Source organism: Agelaius phoeniceus, chromosome 2 (genome assembly GCF_051311805.1).
Source record: "Agelaius phoeniceus isolate bAgePho1 chromosome 2, bAgePho1.hap1, whole genome shotgun sequence".
Lineage (NCBI taxonomy): Eukaryota > Metazoa > Chordata > Aves > Passeriformes > Icteridae > Agelaius > Agelaius phoeniceus.
Genome location: NC_135266.1, coordinates 87902572 through 87927582, shown reverse-complemented (window position 1 = coordinate 87927582; position 25011 = coordinate 87902572). Strand labels below are relative to the sequence as shown.

General features: G+C 42.2%; 1 protein-coding gene and 1 long non-coding RNA gene across 6 annotated transcripts in view; one reads left to right on the top strand and one right to left on the bottom strand.

Moving 5' to 3' along the window:
• Positions 1 to 9743, top strand: part of LOC129132260 (uncharacterized) — a 43896-nt gene extending 34153 nt beyond the window's left edge. For 2 of the 5 annotated variants that reach the window (XR_013180997.1, XR_013181001.1), the window contains one exon: positions 9608 to 9743. This is a non-coding gene — a long non-coding RNA (uncharacterized LOC129132260). Of the gene's footprint in view, positions 1 to 27; positions 90 to 995; positions 1134 to 1239; positions 1429 to 9607 lie in introns of all 5 variants that reach the window. The other 3 variants (XR_013180994.1, XR_013181003.1, XR_013180998.1) reach the window with 3 other exon arrangements.
• The window catches only part of LOC129132251 (ovostatin-like), a 29112-nt gene continuing 12277 nt past the window's right edge, over positions 8177 to 25011 (bottom strand). The window contains exons 17-36 of the mRNA XM_054651293.2: positions 24375 to 24495; positions 23223 to 23313; positions 22336 to 22564; positions 22000 to 22126; positions 21252 to 21373; positions 20519 to 20570; positions 20101 to 20184; positions 18952 to 19128; positions 18382 to 18463; positions 17297 to 17453; positions 16761 to 16835; positions 15318 to 15483; positions 14489 to 14709; positions 13191 to 13406; positions 12942 to 13066; positions 12658 to 12748; positions 10303 to 10374; positions 9637 to 9739; positions 8789 to 8863; positions 8177 to 8450 (exon numbers count right to left, since the gene is read on the bottom strand). Of these exons, the coding sequence (XP_054507268.2) occupies positions 8811 to 8863; positions 9637 to 9739; positions 10303 to 10374; positions 12658 to 12748; positions 12942 to 13066; positions 13191 to 13406; positions 14489 to 14709; positions 15318 to 15483; positions 16761 to 16835; positions 17297 to 17453; positions 18382 to 18463; positions 18952 to 19128; positions 20101 to 20184; positions 20519 to 20570; positions 21252 to 21373; positions 22000 to 22126; positions 22336 to 22564; positions 23223 to 23313; positions 24375 to 24495 (2364 nt within the window). The 3' untranslated portion in view covers positions 8177 to 8450; positions 8789 to 8810. The remainder of the gene's footprint in view (positions 8451 to 8788; positions 8864 to 9636; positions 9740 to 10302; positions 10375 to 12657; positions 12749 to 12941; positions 13067 to 13190; positions 13407 to 14488; positions 14710 to 15317; positions 15484 to 16760; positions 16836 to 17296; positions 17454 to 18381; positions 18464 to 18951; positions 19129 to 20100; positions 20185 to 20518; positions 20571 to 21251; positions 21374 to 21999; positions 22127 to 22335; positions 22565 to 23222; positions 23314 to 24374; positions 24496 to 25011) is intronic.

Here is a 25011-nt window from a genome sequence, read left to right as displayed (position 1 = left end):
TGACCTCTCTTTTCCCTTGCTTCATAGGTGTTTTGAAAATTGACGAAATGGAAAAACAGAGAAGCTAGAAACAGAAAGAGATCTAGAAGGTCTTAATTACTCCTTCCTTAGCTATTGAGCACTTGACAGTGTTGTTGAAGTTTGATTCATTTCAGCTCAGAATTAGGCAATCACTGGGTCTATGGGAATTTCTTAGTCCCCCAGGTTTCCAGTTTTCACACCTGTGTGGAAGCTAATGGAGTTTTTTATTAGGGAGAAGGAAGTTCTTTTGTTCTTTTGTCCTCTGAAGAAAAAACAAAGCACTCAGGTGGGCTGCTCCCTTCAAGAAAAACAATGCTGGAAAGCAGTTATTTGATAACTGTAAATAATGTTTTCCATTAATGTTGGCACTGGGTCGGTCTGGCATGTGTTTATGAAGTCAGCTCTCTCCACAGCAGCCTGCTGTGCTCTGCAATGGAGGCTAGAACAGCTCTCATAACTCACCAGCGTTTTGGCTCCTGCTGAAGGGTGCTTGCAGAGTGTCAGGGCTTTCTACCTCCCCCACCTCCCAGCCAAAAGCCAGGAGGGACTGTGAGGAGCCACAGCCAGGACTGATGAGCCAAACAGGCCAAAGGGATGTCCTGTACCTGCCATAGGACACCATGCTTAGCAATAACAGGTGGGGGAAAAGAGGAGGAGGGACAGCATTTGTGGTGACAGCATTTGTCTTCTGAAGCAACCACTGCCTTTACTGAGGCCTCACTTCTCAGGGAGTGGCTGGACATCTGCCTGCCAATGGGAAGCAGTGAAAAAGTCCCTCTTTTAGATTCTGCTTTCATTTTTAAACTGTTATTTCAGCTCACTAGTGTCTTTGACATCCTTTCTGGAAAATGGGAGTAAGTGAAAGATTGGTTACTGCCTTGCTGCCAGAGAGATATGGGTCCAAGGGCAGAGTACTTCTATGGGAGCACAATTTTCTCTAATATCCTGATGTGTTTTATGATTGTCTCTTCTAGTTCCTTGCTAGTCTGTGAAACTTTCTTCAATAGAGACATAGGGCACATAGAGTGGCTATGAAATGTTTTCCCTCATGCCTTCAGATTTTTCACAGAAGTATCAAACCATATGGAAATGGAACACAGCAGAAGTAGCAGGTGGGTCCCCAGAGATCTCTCTGTGGCAAGGTGTGGGTGCTTAGAACACAGACAACAGACTGAGGTTCTGTTCTGAAAGCTCACCTCACTGTCATTTCTGTTGCAGAGGATGTCCACAGATTCTGCAGTTAAGGAGCTTCCCTAAGGATAAGGCTTTATTTTCTCTGCAATGGGATACCCATACCAGGAGCTGCCAGGAACAGAAATTCACTGACAAGGGCTTGAACTTGAGCTGACATTGTGGGGAAAGGAGATGACCAGTACTGCAGGTTCTTGCTTTTCTTGGCTTCCTCAGGTAGTTATAAATTTATTGCAATGTAATAAAGTATTCATTCCAAACAGGCCAATTTGATAATCATCACAATCCAGAAGCTTTCTGAGTCTACTATTGAATGTTTAATCAGAGGCTTGAGTGGGTTAGGTGACATTCAAAGGTTGTAGAGGTAGAGAAGGGTAGTTGTGTGTAACTTACTGTTATAACAAGCAGGCATTTTTGCCCCAAATCTAGGCTGGATTGTGGCTTTGGTTAGAAAGTGCACTGTTGCCTCTCCAAGAATTGGCACCAGTCACAATGTGCACATGTACCTCCTGCACAGTAACCAAATGAAGGACAAAGATTACCATTCATCCTATATCCAGATAATTCACTGCACTAGTTTAAAACCTCCACTAATCACAATGAAGAAGGTGAATCTGCTAAGGAAATAAACAAACAAAAAATGCAATGATTTGTAATAGAGAAGTTGTTGAATTTACAGGTTTGCAACCAAACAAGTCCCCTGGGTAGAAAAAAGCCACTGTAACCTTATGATAACAAAGGAAAACAGAGGTCATCCCATCTTCTTGGCTGTAACATATAATAACTTGTCTTTCACAGGAGAATCAAACAACATTCCACTGGATACAACAAAAAGGTTGTTTTCGGGGCAAATATTTACGAAACCATTGACATTTGGCTTTTTTAATGGTTTTTTATTGTTAGTATTTGCTGACTTCATGTTTTTGCTTTTCAAATCCTACCCATTGTTTTTAACTCGGATGCATATGTTAGAGACACTTGTGAAGATTCTCTGTGGGGAAGTTAGAGAGATGGTACTTCATCACCAGGTCTGTATTTAATAGAATCATGGAATAGTTTGGGTTGAAAGGGACCTTAAAGATCATCCAGTTCCAGCCCCTCTGCCATGGGCCTGCCATGGACAGGGACACCTTCCATCAGACCAGGTAGCTCAGAGCCCCATCCAGCCTGGCCTTGAACACTTCCAGGGATGGGGCATCTGCAGCTTCTCTGGGCAACCTATGCCAGTGCCTCACCAAGTTCACAGTAAGGAATTTCTTGCTAATATCTGTTCTAAACCTGCTCTCTTTCAGTTTGAGTCCATCCCCCCTGTCTTGTCACTATATGGGCTTTTAAGTAGTCTCTCTTCATATTTCTTGCAGCTTCAGATACTGGAAGAGGCGCTTGGTTTTGGGCAATGTTGGAGAAATGTCTGTATACAGACAGATTATCTTGCATTCTTGACTCAAAAGGAGGTTTTTGCCAGCCTAACTTTGAGTGTTACCTGAGCCATCACTTCAGACCTCAGATACTTTTGCTTAGCTGTAGCACCCACACACACACACATATACACACACACAGATCTGTGCGTTTGTAGATGGGGAGCAATGAGAGGGAGCCTTGGCAACAGTAGAATGAGCTGTTTGATTTAGTTACATTTGATTTAGTTATCTTTGTTAAAAAATGTCCCACCAGCTTAGTACTGAGATCTTTCTGCCACTGAAACAGTCCTGCTGCAGCCACAGTTAGACACTAAAAACTGTGCCTTTATGGTTGTGGTTTGGTTTATTTGAGGCACTAGATATGTTCAACCAGTACAAGATTATCTTTATAAATAAAATCTGTCTTGCTGTGAGAAACTAAAGTAATACTACTTGAGTGCAAGTAATTTTTTCATATAGGGCTGCTCAGTCACAGTAATTTCTCTGTCTTTCTGTGTGGTTTCTTGATCTCACATTTCACTATTACTGAAAAGAGCTGTATTTCTTTCCTGTGGGAATCATCAAATGGCTTTAGGGAAATTATGAGAGTCTCTGGAGCTCCATGTATTTTCCTGCTTTTGATGTAGTGTGGCTGCTAACATTTCATATAATTCTAGTACCCCTTCTCACTCATGCAGTCTAAAGCCAGCTTGGATGTGTCTGCAAGATCTGTATCCATATATTTGTGGTGTAGGCACTCTCAGCTTTCTTGTGAAGGGGTTAATTGCTGCATTCAGAATAAGATCAATGCAAAGAACTTGGTCATTACAGCTACAAAAATGATTGAAAAGCACTGAGTCAATCTGTGATTTTGGCCATGACTGCTTCCTATAACACTGTCTTTTAGAAGATTAGATTGTAACGATTTGTTTAGACATGGTAAAGGTCGAAATGCTTGGTTTGGCCCAGGTGTTTGGGGAACAATGCTGAAACACGGTAACTACAGATAAAGTTCTGCTTGGTCAATAGGGTCTCTAGTCAAGCATGCAAGATTACTTTCATTGTTCTAAGATGTGTGAGCCTTGGCAAAGTCCTCTAGCAGCTGAAAGGATGGTGAGGTCATAAAAGAAAATACGTATATCCCTAGTGGAATAGTCACAGCTTGCAGTGATTTTGATGAGTGATGGAATTTTTTTCAACAAAACGTGGTGGTGGGGAGGACTGCAGTTTATTTCAGTGGTCTATGATGCCTGGAAAAGGCAGCCATACAAAAGATGGAGGTATTTGAAGGTCAGCCAGTTGCAAGGCTTCAGTGGCTCTGTTGAGTGTGGATGGGTCATCCATAACCTGTTTTCAAAACTGAGACTTTTCTCCACATATGTGTGGAGGCTGAAATCTGAGCAGGAATAACTGTGAGCTGAAGTATTAATCCTGTCTTTGCTGTGCCGTTTTGGTGACAAATGTCAGTGAAAGGTGACTGAAGCTGGAATCTGTCTATTGTCACTGCACCTGCACAAGCCTCAGAGTGGACATTAGGGGATATACAAATGAAATTATCTTTCCTAGTTGTACACAGATTACCTGGCAGCTTTTAGGCTAAACTATGAATGCAGTGCTATAGTCAGGCTAGTAAGAGAGTCTGCACTTCTTTTGGGAGTGCTTTGCAGCTTTACTGTCCTTCCATGGACAGTAACTAGAGCTTTTCAGCCCTCCTTTCTTTGTGGTCTTTCTAGGCAGCATCAAGGGTTCAGTTCAAATGTGAAGAGCTCACCAATAAAATATCTGAATAAGCCCTCAAAAAAATCTCTGGTTCTCAGTAAGTTCATTCTTCACACTTGCAAATATAAATCAGGTTTTGATTACAGTGGGGAAAGAAAATACCTAACAATGAGTATCAAGTGGGGAACATTTGACATGTAATCCATAAAATGTAACTAGTCAAGGTGGGACAACTAGTTTGGTTTCATGTTGCCCCCTAAACCTCTCATGCCAGCAATCAGCTCATGACTGGTACTGAGAAATCATCTTGTGTACCAAGAGCTGATGCAAGCTGCACATGGTGTTGTCATGTATTGGCTTTTCTGGCTACCAGAAAGGTGCCTGAGACCAGCCATCTCTAGCATGCTGAGGGAAGCCCAAATAATTCTCTGACCTTTTCACCTCTAATCAAACCCTTAACCCTAACCCTTTGCTTCTATTTCACAGCTGTGCACAACTGTCCTCTCTTTGTAGCTGCAACTTCTGCACTCTGAAGGGAGAAGCATTTGTTTTCATTGCAGGTGACAACTTGTGACAGGCATATGTAGAAAGATGTAGCTCTCTGAGGCTGTCATATTGCAATGGCTTTTCTCTGCTTTATGCAAAGCCTGTTTTTTATTTTCATTCTGCCGAAGTGACTCATAAAGGCATTGCACTGACAGATTTGTAGGTGTTTGAAGCTCCATTAGTCCCTCTTATTTTCTTCTCCTTCCCTCCATCAGTTTAGAGTGAAACAGCCTTCCCTGGCTGGTTGCCCTTCTTCTCTGGATTGATTTGAGAAGGGTTATACAGTTCTGCTTTCCCTTAGGAATTCAGCCATCAGCCTACAGATCCTACAAGAGTTTTACTGAGGTAATCATACCCCTAAATTATTTTCCTGCAGTTTCAGGCACTGTTGATGTAAGAGACTTGAATCATCTGTCTGAGCTGCAGGTTGTCTGTGAGAAGAGCACTACAGAGGAGCAGTGTTTTGACTTGTGTCTTTGCATGCAGCTTTATGGGCCAAAGGAAATTTCTTGGACATATTTTTTTGGGAAATGCTATATGTCTAATCCAAGTGCTCTGAGAAAGGAAGGGTGGATCTCACTTCAAGCTGTAAAATGATTTTATCAGAACCAAGAGTTCATAGCAGATGAGTGCAAGACATAAGACCTACATCTTTTAGAGCAGGGACGACCTCTTCTCACTTCTTTGAATTCTGTCTTCAGTGTAGGCATGATGCTGCTAGGACTTGAATGGGAAAGAGAGCTTGGGGTTAGGAGTCTCTCACAACTGGCTGATAACACTAAATGTTGGAGGCTCAGTCTCTTTTCGAGTACTTTGATCTTTTTGCCATTGACCAACATCTTGCTTTTAAATCCATTTTTCTGTTGTTACAAAGAATTTTTCTTTCCGCTGCGACATCCCAGAAATTGAACTTGTTCCAGACACATTATGGGAGGCGTGCAAATGCTATTCAGAGCCTGCAGCTTTCTCTCCCTTTATCTGTTATTATTATCTACTTGGCAGCAAAACAATACTCTTGTGTTACCTGATATATTAATTGCACTACTTTAAGGACGCCCCCCAGGGAGAGCCTGTTTGTGCCTTCAACCCCTGACCTTAGGCCTGAAAAGTTTTTTGATTCATTCCCCTCACATAAAGGCTATTTTTCCTTTGTCTCCAGTGAAAATATATTCTGCAGCTATATATTGAACTGCTGAGCACTGTACAGAACAAGCTGGAGGATGTGTCCTTGATGAAGACTCGTCTGTCTTTTTAAACTTTTATTATCTTCCTAAACAGCTGAGGTTTCCAAGATGTTTCAGGGCAAACAAGCTGGCCTCAGCCAAATAGGGAATAAGAGAAAGTCCTGACTGTCCTCTTTTGAAGAACTAGGTTTTATTATTGTTATTGACCCATAAATGACCAGCACTAGGCAAAACTGTCTGTTGGAGAGCACTGTGTGGAAAGGAGGGAGTGACTGGAGCATCACATCCATGCCTAGTGTAACTCATAGTTTCTCATAGCAGGAGTGCTTTGCTGTTTCATAAAACAGTGTCAGAGTCCTGGCAGCTTGTAACTCTGGGAAAAACTTCCAGAGCTTGTCCTGGCACATTCCCATGGGCTACAGCAGATGGGTCCCGTAGGAACTGCACCTTTCTGCACACTGAAAGTCAAAGGGAAGATTGATTCATGGTAATTCTAGAGTTCTAGAGCATCTTTCTTACTATAGCAATCAAAGAAAACTGAGTGTAAATGCATTTGCCATTTTTGGAGATGGGATATGAGCCTTGCCATTTTCTGATTGATTCACATGGTCCTACAAGGTCAGTATCTAAAGCTCCTTTCAATTGTTACGTCTTTCATCTGACTTGCACTGAGGTTAAGCAAACTGAATTTGTGAAGCAACAGTGTCACATGATGCAAGCTCCATGAGAAAAAAAATTGGGTCACTAGTTGCACTGCAGTTAAAAGTGTTAAAGAGCTAAAAGAAGGCTGTAAAATGCAGATTTTGCTAGGTACTGCTGGCATTGTTCCATGCACTCGCTCTCAGCCCAGTGTTTTGGAAATTTGTAGTAAAATTTAAATGCTGTGCTTTTGAAAGCATCTGCATTTCATATCAGTTTCCATCTGACCAGGCTTGCAGTTGGCCATTCACTGGAATGGCATTAAACAAAGGCTTTTGTTTAGCAGCAGGCTGAGTTTACACAGCTGAGGAAGGTGGATTGAAGTAGCCTGACTGACCCCTCTTGAAGCTCACACAATCTTTTTTGCTGACAGGGATGGGAGAGCAAGGGGGAGTTTGGGGTCAGTTGGCCCCTTAACATCTTCAGAGTCATAACTTACTTCTCAGCATGTGTCTGTCTGTAGCAAAAGTCACCACAGGTCTCATGCAAACATGAAAACATTGCTTTCAGTGTGACTTTCTTGGGTCAAAGGTTGTGCCCAGGGGTGGCTTCTGATGGGAAGAGAAATGCTAGGGATAGAAACTTAATGTTTTGAGCAGAATTAAAAGACTTGAAAGCCACTCACCTCACAATATTTTTTTTCTCAAAATGTCATTATTTTTTTCACAAGGTAGAAATTCCACCGGAATTGTCAGGGAAGAAAATAATCTCTTTTCTCAGTAAACCAAGCTTATATGCAACTTAAAAAAAAAAAAAAAAAAGAAGAAAGAAAGAGAAAAAAACAGCAGAGAACTCCATTCCCATATTTCTGTATGTCCTAAGGAGAAATATAGATGGCATATGTGTGATCATAAATGTTGTTTTATGCATTGAAGTGCTCCTTCAGGCTCACCTGCATGCACAGTGCTACCAGATGAAAAACTGCTCTGTGCCTGATGCTTTCACATGCCAGGTGGTATTAGAGAGCTGAGAGAATCAGGGCATGGGGCCAGGTTCTCAAGGGTGCTAAGGCACTTAGCTCACATCAGCCAGAACCTAAATTCACAAACAGCTTTAGGTTCCTATGTCAAATCCCTCATATGTTTAGAGCAACTCTCTAGCTGCTTCCCAAGGTTTTCTAGGTCCTGGTGTGGCTGAATTCTGCTTTTTTTGCTGGACCCCAGTGCCACTCTCAAGCTGAACACCCTTCTGCTGGTTAGTTTCTGTTGGGCAGCTCTTAGAACAGGAGGCTGCAGTTGGTGACCTCTCCAGGTCCTTCCAAACCAAGATTTATGTTCTCCCACAGCTTCCAAATTTATTTTGCATCTTTCTGGGATCACACTGAGCCTGAGGGTCTCTGTCATGACTTCCCCCTGTCACAGAGGTTCCTGTGTTCATCCAGTTCTGGATAGACCAAGGAGTGGAGGCTGGGATAAATACCATTGCCAATCAGAATGTTTTATTACAAAGGGCAGTAAAATATGAAATGCTAATCTGAAGAAAACATTTCTTTCTAGATAGAGGCAAAACTTGTACAAGTTGTCTTCCTGTATGTGATCCTGTTCAATTGCTGAAAAAGCTGAGGATCAAAGTAACTTCTTCAGGATTTTCCTTCTGGATAATTGAAAGACCAAAACAAGTAAAAACTATAGAAGCAGCAGCAGCAGCAGCAGCATATTATTCTCCAGGATTAGGATTTCTTAAGAGGAACCTATGGCACAGAATACACATTTCAAATTAGTACTTTTACACAAATCTCCCACTGGAATATGTCATAAGTTTCAAAACAAGATGGATGGTCAGAGTCAACAATTGCACAGTATCTCCCTTGTCAAGAAAAGCATTTTATTTAAAGCAGTTTCTAATCCACACTGACCCCAGTTCTTTTTGAAGTGTGGGCCAGAATGGGTCATTCTGATCTACAGCAATATGGGATTTGCATATTTCTCATTATTCTACATGTTTTTCATTGTGCTCCCAGAAAAAAACCAAGTCTCTTATCCTCTACTTGTTCTACAGCTGCTTGCCTGATACTTTCTGAATCATTACCTCTTCTGGCACACATCTGATTTCAGTTGGAAGACGGGGAGCAGGGAGTGTTGTACTCTGAGAGGGCATATTCATCTGGAAAGAAGGAAGGAAGAAAACATTTGTAAAAGAGTGCGAAATCGTTCTGACCCCAGTCTATCTGCATCTGCCATTAACATGCTACAAAACAGAAGACATTTGATAAATTTTGTGGTAGACTTCCAGTTGTCAAGGCACTCAGTTTCAGGGCTGCATAGTCAGAGACCAGGGCACTCTGACCATGTTTGTCAGGACACATCATTGCTGTCACCATGCAAGACATGGATCAGGTGGCAGTGAATGCACTCCAGGGTCAATGCTCTGCTGCTCCTGCTGCTGCTAATCTGCTAGGATTCAGTTCAGGAAAGGTGGTCAGGCACTTATTTTTCTAGTTCTAGTTACTTAAACTCCTCTTTTGTTAAATGAGATAGTCATTCCTACTTAAGTATTTAAATTCCACTAAGGAAGATCTTTTTGCTGAAGCCTACAATGATGATATTAGTGAAAAAAATAGCTAATGCAGTTCAGGGAAGTCAGGAACAGTGCTGCCTTTGAGTTATTGATTTTAACCATCATGTCCAAACTGTTGAGTGAAAGTGGAACCACATGTCTTTTTATATGTGTTTTGTAAGAAAGAAGCTCTCAAATATCAGTTTCTTAACTGCTTTGTGTTGAAATGAAGCAAGAAATGTAAACACGGGAGGGCAGGAACTGTTTATGCTCTGCAAAACCTTTGCAGTCTAATAATCAAAACCAGCAGAATTGCTAAATGGGTTTCTCCTTGTCCCTCCTTTGTCACAGGTTTTACCGAGGCCTGCTGGGTCACCTACCTGTTTCATAGTAATCATAGATATGCACAGGCACTGGTTTGATGTCTGAGACAGGCAGGCTTTGCTCCACACCAAAGGAGAAGCTGATTTCCTTCTGGGAGACCTGGAAATTGCAAGACAAGAAGATGCATCAGAACTTTTTCATAACTATCCCTGAGGCTAAGGTTGAACAGATTAATTTCTGCATCAGACTGGGTCACAATGTGCTATTCTACAGCTCCCTCCAGTTTGTAAACTTGATGTTAAATCAGATAGTTGTTTAAAAGCTGTTGCTAAATATGTTTTGCTGCTAAAATTGTGCACTCTTTTCTTTTCTCCTCCTCCTATTTCCATTGCCAATTATCCCAACCTAATTCCCTGTTTGTGTGGTTTTCAGCACATCAGCATTCATGCTGTAATAGAAAATTGCTGTTAGTTTCTTTCCTTGCTTTTTCCCAACTAAAATCACCTTCAGTACCCCTAAGAATCTTCTCCCTACTTTTCTCCCTTTAATTACTTTGATCACAAATCTCCATTATCCCCTGTGATACTGGATTGAGTGAAGTACTTTTACATCTTTAAGGCACTGGTATTGTTAATATGCTATTAATAAGATTTTTTGTTTATCTGGCAGCCTGTTTTAAACTTCCAGTTTTATTAAACTGAAGGGAAACCTCCCAAACTTACCTTCTGAAGGTAGAAGAGTATGTGGTTGTTCTTGATGTCTACACGATCCACAATGGAATTCTCGAACCGAAGCTTTAAATAAGGCAAAACACAGCAATGTTAGCACGGGAGACTCGCCAAGGAGACACACTGATTCCACAGCAAAATGGGTTTAAAGCGGCTGCTGTGCTCCTTTTATGCCACCCCGCCATCTAGTCGCCAAAAAAAGAAATGCAGGTTGAGTGTTTTCATAACCTGATGCGTGCAGACCAGTGACAGTGGTGAACAGTTCCACCAGCCAGCTTTGGTACTTGTGACTTTCATCATCAACCTAAGAATTCTCTCATTTCAAAGCGAATTTACAATTCATTTCTGCAGCTCAAGCTGACTTGCTTGCTAGTCCATTGTATGTTTCAAATAAAAGTTTAAAAACATTTAGAAAAGTATGTGAACAAAATTATTTTAATATCAAAACATACAAACATAAAGTATTCCAAACTTTAAAAAACTTTAAAACTTTTTTTCTTGAAGTGTATATGAAGAGGAATAGGATGCCAACAGAATAGCATCTCAACCCCAAAAATCTTCCAAAGAAAATATATTAATTTCATACAGTTCTAGCCAAAAAAATTCAGGCCTAAACACTGAATGATTATAAATACACAAGGTATGAGCAGATTCTACCAAGAATTTAATTCTTCTTTTTATCTGCTTGAAAATTACAGGTCATGACTTGAAGGTAACTCATCTATTGTGAACTTAAATTGTATTAGGAACCTAAACTAGTTGCTTATCAGTGTTGTCCCCAGAATTGTCATCATCATAATCAAATTTCTGGATAGTAAAGGAGGAGGATCAAAAAAGGACCTCCTTTTTTTGATTGTTTGTTAAACTGTACTGTAGAGGAAGAAATAACCCTTGCCAAAGGGATAATAATGCAAAATGCCAATTGAAGCATTTTAACTATGGCAGAAGTATTTCTCACATAGATTCTGTCAGGCTGTATGACTACAGACTCATGCACACGGACACTAAGAGCACAGGGAAACCCCAGTATCCTGAGCAGAGCCACTGGAGCACTCTGACCATCCCCCTTGGGGCTCCCACAGGGCAGTGACCAGGGCAGAATCAGAGTGTGAGAGCCACCAGGTGAGTCAGCAGCAGAGTATCCTGGGATCACCTTGCAGACTGAAGGGGAATGCTGCCTGCAGCCCATGGGGCTGAATATGGGATTATTCAAGAAAGAGGGACTCAAGAAAGAGTTTTTATGGGATGTTTAGGGGAAGAACCAGAAGTAACAAAGAGAGAGATAAAATCCAATTGGAAGGAAAAAGGGTGGAAAATGAGATAAAAGAGGCCAATTGCACATGAACAGGTTGGTGGCCAAACACACTTGTCTGCCCTGCACCTGGTCACCACAGCCCCTCCTGCCTTCTTATTAATCTCTGTTCCTAGCACTTTTCAAGGGTGAAAGGCTCTCTATTCCATGTGAACATGTGTGCAGGGAGTGCAAGTCCCTGAAGAGAGGATCAGAGATCACAGGGACAGTGTGCCTGGGGTGCCAGCATCCTGAGACACCAGACTGCAGGCTTGTAGTGACAGGGGTACGTACGTCAGCGTGTGCTCACCAGAGACAAACTGGAACAGCAGCCAGCTCCTGAGTCAGGCATAAACCTGACCCTAATGTTGGAGACACCAGAGGATCCAAGATCTATGTGCCAGGAGCACATAGCTACCAAAGGCACCAGAGTGTCCAAGCCTATTTCTGGAGAAACCACACAGTCTTGGAGATGGACATCGGTCTGGAGCAGCTAGTGGAGACTTATTTGCATGCCTCTGCGTGTATGTGTCTGTTTGACATCACTGTGAAACCAGAGGACCCCAGCTCACCTGCTGCATGTTAAGAATGCTTATAGAGGCCCTCAGCATGCATGCATGGTGATGGGGACCTCAGTTCCAAGCACTAAAGTGGGGCTCAGGCCTTGAAGGAGGCACATGTCCAGGTGCCAGCAACTCAACAGAGCAAGGGTCCAGGGACAGCTGCTGGGCTGGCTGAGTGCCTGAGGCCAGCTACCACGAGGGGCTATATGTGTGTAGTGTGTATGTCTGCTTATTGGGAATGAACTTTGCTGTTGGTTGGACCTGGGAATATGAAGTCTTAGTTCTCCTGGGCTAATCTCCTGGATTTGGCAACTCCTAACAGATTAGTCTTCAACACATAAACAGCTACAAGTTTGAAGCCCAGAGTATGTGAGAGATGGCTATGCCCAGGGACTTTGCAGTAGTCCCATGGGCTCAGATTTGCTAATCAGAGACTGTGTTTATCAACTTCCTATGTTCTTAGGCTTCAGCATTCACATTGGTCCCATTTTTTACCTTTTTCAGGGAAGATTCTTCAGGAACAAATCCTGAGAGCATTTTCACATCAATAATAGCCATGTTGGAGACGTTGCGGTTTCCTGTGTAACTAAAAAGAGAGAAGTTCTGTTAGTCTGGTCTGCAAATGGAAAGGAGACCAGTGGATGACATTTTTAGCTCCCAGTAATCCCATTTTTCTTCCTACAGCTGCAGAGCAGCAGTTAACTGCCTGTACTTACTTCCTTTCTTGGATGCTTTACCAAGCTGTGAATGCAGGGGGTAGGTCAGTAAAAGGAAGTTACCTGGCAGAGAGGACAAGGTCAAACTTTGGTGGATAGTTGCCTGTGCATGACACATTTTCTGTCCTTACTGACAGAGAGAATCCTGCAGCTTTTTTTGGCAAATGGATGTTGTATCTCAGGGTGGTCTGAAAGAGAAAGTGTGGGATGGTCACAGACATAAGGGAGAGCATGACATAGGGAGAGGAATAAAGCATGGAGAGCCCCCTGCTTAGTTCCCAGAGGGTGGTGCTGAGTTCCCAGTTTGCTTACCTGCAGATAGACACAGCCAGTGCCATTCACCTCCACGCTGTAACTCCCTGGAATAGTGGGTAAGGATGCCTGCTGCAGTAAGAAGCGGTTCTTGTTGTTCACCTGGAAAATCCTACTGGGGATCTCCATGAAATGGACTTGGACTGTATTAAGGTTTTTTTTGGAGAAGGTGAGATATCCATACTGGGCTAAAGCTTGGAGAGCAACCACAGTGTCCTGAAAAGAATAACAGGATCCCCAATTAGATACTCAGGTGTAAGATGGTGTGTGAGGTTAGCGCAGCTCCTATTTCCCTGATGCCTTGACAGTACTCATGAATGCAGGAGGGCTTTGCAAAGAGCCAAGGAAACATGACACAACTTCTTGTAGAGCTTGTCCTGGTGGACAGAAAGCTGTCCCTGAGCCACCAGTGCGCTCTGGTGATCAGTAAGACCATCTGTGGTGCATTAGGAAGGGCTTTGGCAGCAGGTGGAGGGAGTTGATCCTGCCCCTCTACTCAGCCCTAGGGAGGTGTATCTGGAGTTCTGTGTCCAGTCTGGGCTCCTCAGTACAGCAGAGACATGGAACTCCTGGAGCAGGTCCAGAGGAGTATCATGACAAGAATGATTAAAGGACTGGATCATCTCTTACAAACGCTGACAGAACTGGGCCTGTTCAGCCTTGAAAAGAGACAACTGAGAGGAGATCGCACAAATAATCTGAAGGGAGGGTGTCCAGAGGATGGATCCAGGCTCTCCTTGTTGTGCTAAGCGATAGAAGAAGAGGCAATGGGCAGAAACTGATGCACAGGAAATTCCACCTGAACATGAGGAAGAACTTCTTGACTGTGCAGGTGACTGAGCACTGGGACAGGCTGCCCTGAGAGGTTGTGGGGTCTCCCTCATTGGAGATGTTCAAGAGCTGTCTGGACACTATGTGCTCTAGGATGACCCTGCTTGAGCAGGGAGGTTGGACCAAATGACCCCCTGTGATCCCTTCCAGCCTGACACATTCTGGATTCTGTGGTTCTGGAGCAACAGATTTTAAGTATTGCACAAGACCTGGCATAATGTTGTATCAGCAGTGACTGCTGTCTGTGGCTAACTTGGAATTCAGGTAAATTGTCACTGCTTAAAATCAAATTATGTGTAAAGCTAAGCAGATCATGGTGTACCTTTGACAAGGCAACCCATGAAAGCACCAGTTATCCAGTATTACTCAAATCCACATGCAGTCAGAAAGATTTGTCATTTTTCAAGATTCAGCTTGCAGACTGTACTGCTCCAAGACATTTTCTTTTTACCACACCCAGTTGTTACCTGGCTGGAGGAAAAGCCACCATAGGGGTTCTGTTGTTTGATAAGCCAGTACACAACACGGGAAATGTAAGATAAGTCTTCTGGAGTGAGTTTGGTTCTGTTGAGCAGAGCCAGGAGCACATAGCTGGTCATTTCAATCTCAGCAGAAGGGGCACGGGAATAGAAGTCAGAGAAACGTTCTGCTGGTGGTATGTTTTCTCTCTGCCAGTGAACAGATCCACCTGAAAACAGAGAAGTGGGTGTAAAAAGCATGGAAAAAACAAATTTTGTCAGATCTTGGTGTCCTGAACTGAGTATGTTTTACTAACAAGCTGGAAAATAAAACAGGAAGGGATGGAAAGGGAATAATAAAAGCAGGCTGTATAAGACAAAGAGGGACTGAAGTGAAAGCAGTGCAGTAGAAGGATGCTAAGGTAGTTGCAAACAGGAGCACATGATGTAGCGAAGGAAAGTGGGCTTGTTCAGCATTACAAGAGGAAACTAATTGAAAAATTAGGTACAATCTTTCTATTGAAAGATTGGGCTTGAAAAGACCTTGGAAGACCTTGGGCTATTGAAAGACCTTGGGCTGAGACATTCAGGGGACTCTCTCTCCCCCTAAATTATTTCAAAATTTCATAGATCAGGCCACAGCTCAAACTTCTGTGACGCCAAAAGAGACAGACAGAAAAACTCCTAGAAATAAATTCAGTAGCATAGCAGGCATGAAAAGCAAGGGAAGGGAGAGCATTCCTGACAAAACTGTGCATCAGAACAGCTCACATGATCCAACAGGCCGTTCCATCAGCTGTCCATGGCACTTCCTCTGCCAGGGCCATGCTGCACTTACCAGCCCTGACAGCTGCCCCGTCCAGCTGCTCAAGGAAGAACTGGCGTCTTTCCTCTCTGCCAGCTAAGCCATAAACATAGGCAAGGAGGGCCTGGTTGTACAGGTTGTGGACCCCACTGTTAAATGCAGTCTCCAAACAGTTCATGCCGCTCCGAACGACGGGATGCTGGTAATGCAAAACACAGTGGGGTGTCAGGTACTTGGATTTGTGTCTCCACACAGTACTTTCTAAATACCTCCATCATTGCTTAAGCTCCAATCTTTGACTCTTCATGCTAAAAATATACATGATCCATGGCATGTTTAATAGCCTACAGAGTGTATCCTGTAAAAAATGCCCTTCCAGTCATGCTGCCTTCTTTCTAAATTTATTTAGAGGCAGCATGGCCAAAATAAGAGAGCACTGTTTCTTTTCCTGACTCATGAGATGAGCCTGTCAAAGAGAAACCTTTGTCCCTTGGTTGCTTTAGCAATAAAATGTGGATCATTTTTACAGAACTATGTAAAGCGCATTGAGACCTCATGATTAAGCAGGCTCTCTCAAATGGATATTGCTTGTTTGCTAGATATAGCTACCAAGGTAACTCTTCAGACCTTAGCCTTATTGACTATCTCTGTGAACTCTTCAGGATCACCAGCACATTACTAACCATGTTGTGTCTCTGCAGCTTCACTTAAAGACGTGACACTGGGTTCTGGAGCTGCTTACAAAGATAGTGGAAACTAAATTCATGTTGCTCTAGAACTGTTTGATTCTGCACAATGTTTTACATCCTGTTGGTCTCGTGTACCCTGATGATGGCTGATACAACCGAGTGTGAGGGATGTTCAAAAAATCAGCACATCTAGAATGTGTTTGTCAGATTTGGAACAATTCTCCTCCTCCCCATTATAAAAAGAACAAAGTTGGCATAAAACAAGGTCACAAGGATATGCAGGAAATATATAACAGAGAACAGAACTTGGCTCTCATTTCCCAATGCCTTGTACTTCAACCAGCAGCTCATAGTTTCCTTCCATTATTAAGGTTTGCATAGGGAAATGGCCATTGGAACTAAATGCACAAAGTGAGTTTGTAGACTGAAGATTTGGATAGCTTGAACTTTGGACTGGGCAAATTCAGAGAAAATTCCAAAGTGGATTTTGGATGGAGTGGGCAAATTCAGCCTGGATTTTGCACCTACTTAGACTACCATTGTCTAAAACAGCTGGACTCCTCAGGGGTGCTTCAAGTGAATCCACAGGCACTGGATATGTAACTGAATTGTAACACTCATTAAATACTTGAAGGAGACTGCAGGGTTCTGAAAACAACTGTCTACAATCAACTACTGTTCAACAAAGAGTATTTGAGTTCCTCATTGTAAAGGAAAGCTGATGTGAGATCTGTGACTTGAGCAGTTTGACAAATGGCTGACTGGGCTAACAGCACCAAAGACCTACTGCAGCAGAGTGTCCAGCCTCCAGCAATGATGCCACAACATAGGCTGTGAGGGAGTATTCAGCTTCTTCTCCACCCTGAGGAAAAACAAGCAAAGAACTGGTTAGGACGAATGTCCTAGAAATAAACAACATATGAATTAATTCATAGTTCATATATCAGTTAGATTTCAGATCAGCAGTAACTTCTGTCTCCCTGTGTGCACAGGAACAAGAAAAATCAAGTTCACAGAGGATAAAGCCAAAGTAATTGACTGCATCTTCTTGGCTTTTGTATGTGTGTTATAAAGCAGACAATAGCTTGTGGCTGAGCACAAAATGCAGTGGTGGAAAATAAAACCTGAGACTTAGAAAGTTCTACTTGTTTTTACCTCATCATCAAGAGCACACACATAAGAATCATGCCCAGCTTGTGTAGGAGAGACACGAGATAACACTACCAAGAAGAGTAAGGGTGTGCTGAAGAGTAAGTTTGTGTCTTATCCAAATAAATCCAGAAAGCAGTACTGGAATTTTGTGGCCATACTTATCTAAGTTACCTTCAAAGCATTGTTGAAATGTGATCCAGCATTTTCAAAGCAGCCATCTGACTTCTGCTTGCTTGCCAGCCAGATCAAAGTTTGGGACTGGACGTTGTCATCAATGTAGATGTAGCGCTTGGCTTGCTCCAGGGACTTGTACACAAAGGCAGTGAGCCTGCAGGTGGTCCAGAAACAGAAGGCAGGTATGGTGTGAACAAGACCAAGAACATTCACCAGTGCACAGGATGTGCATAGAAAATGATGTAAAAAGAACTTTATAATGTTTGAGGTAAAAGAAGAAAGTGTTTTCTAAGTTTTAAGTAAATAAAAACCATTAAATTCTCATACTAAAAATTGGCCTGTCTCCATTACTGTGCTGAAACCTTTCTTTTAGAGCAGTGATAAAGTATAGACACAGGTGGGTGACTGATGTTAGCAATTTCTAGTCTTAGTTAATTGAATTATGAAGCAAACCAGGTTGGAAGGGACCTTTGGAAGTCTCCTGTTCAACCACCTGCTTAAACTAAGGCCAGCTTCGGAGCTGTGTCAGGCTGCTCAGTCTTTTGTCCAGCCATGTGAAAATCTCTAGGGATAGAGATATCCACATCCTCTCTGGGCATTTATCTCAGTGCTACAGCCTTCTCCTGGGGAAGATTTTTATTCCTTCTACCCACTTGGAGTTGTCTCTGTAGAAACATGAGTAAGGACAAACTCTTGTCCTCAATCTGTGCAGCTCCAACGAGAGTCTGACTGTATTTCCACAGTCCCCACCTAGGCAGCAGAAAAGTTTACTCAGGTCTCCCATTATTTTCTTCTTCTACAAAGAAGAAAACCCAGATCTTCTTCTACAAAGAAGAAAACCCAGATCTAAACAAACCCAGATCCTTTAGTTCCCTGTTGAACATTATGCGCTCCAGCTTCCCACCATCATACTGCCCTTTGGTTGCCCACTTTCCAGTTATTAATTTCTCCTTTACTAGGAGATTCAAATTAATTGAACTATATTCATTTAGTCTATTAAAAATAAGAATCACGGAATACTTGGAACTTTTTTCAAAGCCTAAAGATCCTGTTCTAGGGAAATAGAAAATGTCATCACATACCATACACTCCCTTCTCTATCTCGTAACCCAAAGGAGCTGTAGGATCCATCCCTGTGTTTGTATGATAGCTGTTTCTGGTAGCCTGAAAACACAATAAGGAAGACACATTTACACATTTTCTAATTCGAGAAAAGGATTTGTTCTGCTGTTTGTTCAACTGAAGCAGTAAGACTTTTGGATTTAGTATCAGGTAATGCATGTCTGGTGAATAATGCCAACCACTATGAATTTCAGCTGCTTTTACTCCTGGACCTGCTGCTTTTGGAGTGCTCTCATTGCCTGCTCCTGTGCAATTATTGTGGTACTGGAATTCAGAGATCAGTGCTCACCATGTTGAGCTGAAGAGTTCAAGGCAAACAATCACAATATTATAGCACAGGATCACAGTTTATTCTGAGTTGGAAGGGACCAACAATGGTCATCAAGTCCACCTGTTAACCATGCAAAGAACCCCAAAAAATCACACCATCTGCCTGATAGCATTGTCCAAATGCTTCTTAGACTCTGTCAGGCTTGGTCCTGTGAGCATTTCCCTGGGGAAGAAGATGGAAGAATCTGAAAACCTCTTACCTGTGGATAGATAGCCAGTACCCCTGACTCTAATCTCTTCAGTCAGCTGCCCAGTCTTATTCAGATAATCCAGGGCATAGATGTTGGGTGTGAACAAGGCCATGTTCTGTTCTCCACAGCCATAGGGCATATGGAGGAGGTTATCAATGTTCCTCAGGGCTGTGCCCAAAATGTCTCCTGAAGGGTGAAAAATGTAAGAAATCAGCCCAGTTCAGACATGTTTTTATTACACAGCATTATACATTGCTCTATACTTTCTTATTATGAAGCCAAGGGCAATGACTAATGTAGAGTAATCATCAAAGACACATCACAGAAGAAAAGTGCCAAACTGTCCCCATTTTTCATTTCTTATCTAGATGATGGACACCTGGGAGAAACTGAGAATTTGAGAGGAAAAAATGAGCACCAATACTGGCTGGCATGGCTTCTGAGGAACAGCTATGAATTCTTGGAAGGGTTGGATTTCCCTGCCCTTTACAACCTGCTTCCTGTTTTGGCATGTACGTGTGAACATGTTGTGTGGGGTAGGATGCTGACAGGCTGCAGAGGCTGTGATTGCACAGCATCAGCACACCTCACACAGACATGGGAATCCAAACCAACTGTGTTTAGAAAACAATCTGAGTTCAGAACCTCAAAACATTTTCGCTGAAGAGAACCCTCAAGCCTTAAAAATGACTTTCAGATTAGTAGAGTCAGTTGGGACCTGAAACTTTTATTCTATGGGAACTTATTGACTTACAAATGTTTTCATTATGCAAAATGATAAATTTGAAATTATGCAGTCAGCAAAGTTCTGTAGATTTCTTTCCAAGAAATTAAGAATTTTTTTTCAAAGATCTGCCTTATGCTACTTTTCATCTGAATCAGCTGTTTTACTACACTGAACTGGATATACTAATGCAGTATAATCTGAAATGCAATATAAATGGAAATTATTGAACCACTTTGTCCCTTCTTGATATGAGAGAATTGTGAGCAAATTTTGCATCCCACTGCCATTTTTCAAAGTAGAAAACTTACCTTCTAAAATCAGTAATAATTATTTCTTCAACTTTACATAAGGTTTGTATGTGAATACATGATGGCACTTGGTGCAGCACAAGAGAAACACCATTTTGCATTCAGTTTAAGTACTAAACTTACCAATGACAGAAAAATAAGCTCTGGCTGATCCCTGCACTAGGTTTCTTGGCAAGCTGAGAGACACCTGTTCAGAAATCTTTGTGCCTGATAAGAAAATGTGAAAAGAAGAATTGTTAAAATTATGGGGTGTTTTACAGAAGTGTTGACTGTTATCGTTCTCAGTCTGGGTAAGGAAAATGCCACAGAGGCTTGCTCAATGAGCCAAAGGTATATGAAAATTCTGAATTTCTGCCTGGCACCCTGACCCTGTGTCCTAAGCACCCTAGGACAACATGTACGTATCTTTTCCTCCCCTGGAAGGGTCTCTGGCTTTGTAGGACAAGATCTGCAAGACAGTGAAGCAGTTCCACTTAACTCCCGGTAATGAATGAATGAATGAATGAATGAATGAATGAATGAATGAATGAACTTGCCTTACCTTTTGCACAGACGAGGGAGCTCTGAGTCAACTCCTTTTTAATACCTTCAGGCTGTTTGATTGCAGTGAAGTGGTCAGGAAGAGAAAGAAAAGTGCAGAACATCACCATGAAACCATGACATTCAGCAGTGCAAGACGGTATGTGAATATGGCTTTTACCCAGACCCTGCACCTCTTGTACCCAGTCCTACCCTAGCTCTACTAGAATATCTCTTGGTCCATGGCTCCCTCTCTTGCCCAAGATCCTTTCCAGAGCACCTTCCTACTCAAAAAGCAGTTAAAAATATAGGTATTTCTAGCCTCTGAAAGAGACTTTGTCCAATTAATCCTATGTAGCTGTTGCTTTATAATGCTCAAGATAAACCCTTTCCCCCTTATACTTTATATTTATACTTTTCCCCTTATACTTTCCTCCACCCTCCTCCCTAGTATTCAAGTCATGTGCTAAAGATGCTTAAAAGTAAGGTATGGAATCTCCTCCCTTCTGGCACCATGGGCTGTCAGGACACGTGCTCAGGGTCCCAAAAGGAGCCAGTGGGAGGAGGGCAGTGGATACTGTGGCCACCATGATTTTCACTCTTATTTTAATATGGAGAAGCCTACTGTACGCAGGTGCTGTACTCCCTCCTCACTGTACTGCACTCCTTCCCTCCCTCCTAACAGCTTCTAACCCTCAGCCCCAGGAATTCCAGTTTCCACCAGGGAGAAAGCACCTGCAGATTTCCAACCCTACCTCAACAAGTAGGGTTTGAAACAAGGTGTCCCTGTAAATGGTGTTGTCTTCTGGAGAAGTGCTGTTTCCAGAACCTCTGGTGTTCAGTTTGGCCTCAGCAGTAATCACAAATTTCACCTCACCTGGAAAGACACCCACCAGCCAAGAAAATAAAGTTATCTTCAATGTCTACAACTACCCCTGGCTTTGACTGCCTCTCCTAGGCTGATGAACTGCTGAGAAATGCATTTTCTCTAAAGACAGCTCAGTAAAACCAAATTTCATCAAGATTCCATACCAGTTCATTAGTGGAAAGGAGTGCTTGCCTGGGGCCCTGGTATGAGGAATGAAAGAGGGGTCATCCTGGCCAAAAACCAGACATTCACTACCAATTTCCACCTCTTCTTAGCCTTGTACTGAGTTTTCTCTGGCCTAGGGCAGTGTTGCAATAGTTTAATTATAGCTCTTCTGCCTTTATTCATATTTCAACTTTTGGAGCACTTACACATGCAAGTTATTAGCGGCTGCTTTAAAAAAAAAAAAGACAATGTGGACTTGAATGCAGTGTGTATTAACACAGCTATAAAATTGGGAAGGAGCAGTGTCCTTTTATTGCCCATGGCTAATCCAGTCCAAAATTTTTGACAAATTTATTAGCAATGAATGGAGCTGTCCAGAAATGCCTGCTTGTGAATTATTGATGCTGCCCTAAAGCGGAGTAGAAAGATCAAACATGGATATAATCAAGGTGATAGAAAGACAAACTTACCCAGTTTTCGGGGGCTAACAGCCCAAATATATGTTTTTCTTTCATTGGCACACACTGTTGCTGTGCTGCCCCCTGATGAAAGGATCTCTGCCTCATAGTCACTTGACTGTGCCAGTATGGCACTGATCTGGGACAAAGAAAGAAGGAGCTAGATTACAAACGAAAGAGAATGACCTCAAAATCAGGCTGCAGAGCAAAGGAGGCTGCTGCATTAGTATTTATTGTGTTTTGCACAGCACAGTACCCAAAGCCTCTGCTGAGGTTCCTCCTTCAAGAGCAAAAAGATCCCTGGGAAACAAGCAAACCCCATAGGAAGTAAAAGGGAACTTGATATACCTGGACACACTTGTCGAGGTAGTTGAAGACATTAGCTATTAAGTTAAATTTTTCCCCTCTAGTGACAGAGTATGGCAGGGTGAGGTCCACAAAGAATGGTTGGAATGCTGTCATGGAAACAGGGGAGGAGATGCCAAACCCAGCATCATCCTGCACACAGAAAGCGCTGGCTTGCCATTCTGTGATGCTGTCAGGAATGGTGTAAGAGACATCCACCTCTCCTCTGGAACTGAAGAGAATAAGAAACACAGAATCAGAAATGATCTTAGGAATTCTTCAAGACAAATTATAAAATAGGCTTTCTGCTTGAGTCAGAATTTCTGTTTTCATCTCACTTTCTACAAGATACCTTTCCATATATTAAAAATAATGTTATAATGCTTCAAGTAAAGGTGCTGGTTAACTACATATTAAAGCACTCAAATACTCAACTTTTGAATTTAGAAATACCAATTGTTGAAAAACCAGGATGCCCAACTACACAGATTAGAATCAATACATTTAGATTAATGTTCTAGAACAGCATCTGAAGGCATAGTTAATATGGAAATATTATAATTGAAGATGCTGTGATAGCCTGAAAGAAAATAAAATAAACTGAGCTTTTTGCTGCTGAATTAAAAATTGGATGAAAAATAACAAGCTCCTTCCTTCTTTCTCCTTAAAAAATATTTTTATTTCACTCTTAGCCCCTATTTATTTCTCCCCACCAGAAAGACACGGAACAGAGCACAGAATATTTGCCTGCAGTTATCATTGCTCACTATGGGAAAAGTAGATCCACATCTACAAAGCAAACATATATTCCATGGTTCCATCCCAGAGTCCATTTTAGCTGAATGAATCAACTCAAAAAGAAAGAAAGAAGTGAAGATAAACATACTTACTCAGTGTTAACCAGCTCCCAAATCCAGGTCTCAGGGAAGTATTTCCGAACAGTGCTGAAACCACCACCAGCTCCACCAAGAGCCACTTCACCTAGAAGTGGGGATATGATTCAAGGATAGTACTAAAGACATCATGTGAGAAGAATCTGAACTTCTGTCAGACACACTTCACCACCACAAATGAACACTAAGTATCCTGTTTGAGCATTCTTGGATTTCCCACGCCCCATATAACAGGGAAAATTCTAAGAGATATGTGAAGAAACAATTACTTATCTATTCTCTTTTCCCATGGGAAAATACTGGAAATATTAGCTATTTTACAAGACACTTCATTTCATACTGAAAGGTCTTGTCATTCAGTTAAAAAACTGTGCTCCCCATTCTCTACAACTTGCTCTCTTTGATTTGCAAATGGGCACCAGCAGCCAGTATTGTCATCAAGGCTTATAAATGCTTTACAATGGCTTAGAATAACAGAATCATTGAAAAAAAATCTAGGTTGGGAACAACCCCTGTAATTCTCTTGTCCAACTTCTTGAAGTAGGACTAACTTCAAAGTCAGATCAGGTTGCTTCTTGTGCAGCTCAGTTTTGAAAACCAGCAGTGATGGAGATTCCAAAACCTCCTGGAGATCCCCTTCCAGTGTAACTACAATTCTCATGAGGAAGAACTTTTTCCTAATGTTGAATAACATCTTCCTTTGTGGCAACTTATGATTGCTACTTTTGCTCTTTTGCTGAGCAATCTCACTTGATGGAGAGAGAATCGTAACTTTTGCTGATCTATAAAGGCCCTGGAGACTATATGCTAAGTGTGCCACATGCTGTGTGAAGTCTTGACTTTTAAATATTTAATTGAATTTTGATTTGATGAAAGATTCTGATCTGAAAACCCCTGAAAACCAATATCAGTTTATAAAATAAGCAGCATCACAGTATTCCCTGTTTTTTCTATATGCACCTGCACCTGAAACAAAATTGATTCTACTGCCAGGACTGCCAGAAGGAGACTATAGGATGCAAACTGGGACACACAGGCCTATTTCCCAACCCCCCCCCCCCCCACTACAATGGCTGTTATTTTATACAGGCAACAGTTTTAAAGACCAGGTAGACTGAGACTGGAGATACAGAATGAACCTTCTTTTACCTGAGGCCTTGAGATTGGCATCATAATAGTGAGGAGGGTAATTTTCCGTTTCTGATCTCTCTTCATTGCACAGAACTGGTTTCCGTAGCACAGAGTTGGTGAACACTTTCAGGCCCATGTCCTAAATGTGAAAGAATCTATCAAATCACTCAGAGCATTCACTAGCTGCCAGTGCATATCACTGATTATCATTCCTCATTTCTCCCCTCCCTCATCCCAGTTCATCCTGTTCTTTCAGCCTTGAATGTCTCAGCCCTGTGTATTTCTTCTGGAGCAGTGACACCTCGTGTTCTGCAAAGAGCAGTGATGATGAGTCTGATGTTGGCCTTATGTCTTAGGGTACAGGGCCAGTGGAGTCCAGTGTACAGGAACCAAGTGGCCTGCATCACAGACACAGATCTCTACAAGAAATGCCTGGAGTCGTGAGCCAAGGCCATGGTCCTGCTCAGGTATTGTCTACTGAACCATGGGCAGCAGCCCAGTGATTTTCTAGCTGTGATTCTCAGAGCTCCTGAGTAAGTGATGAGGAAAAAAAGGCAGAACTGGGATGATTGCATGCTTTAGGCAGTTTCAGGCATCAGCTGCCTTCTCTCAGCAGTAAGAACCATCACCTGAGAAAGTTGAATGCTAATGCTGA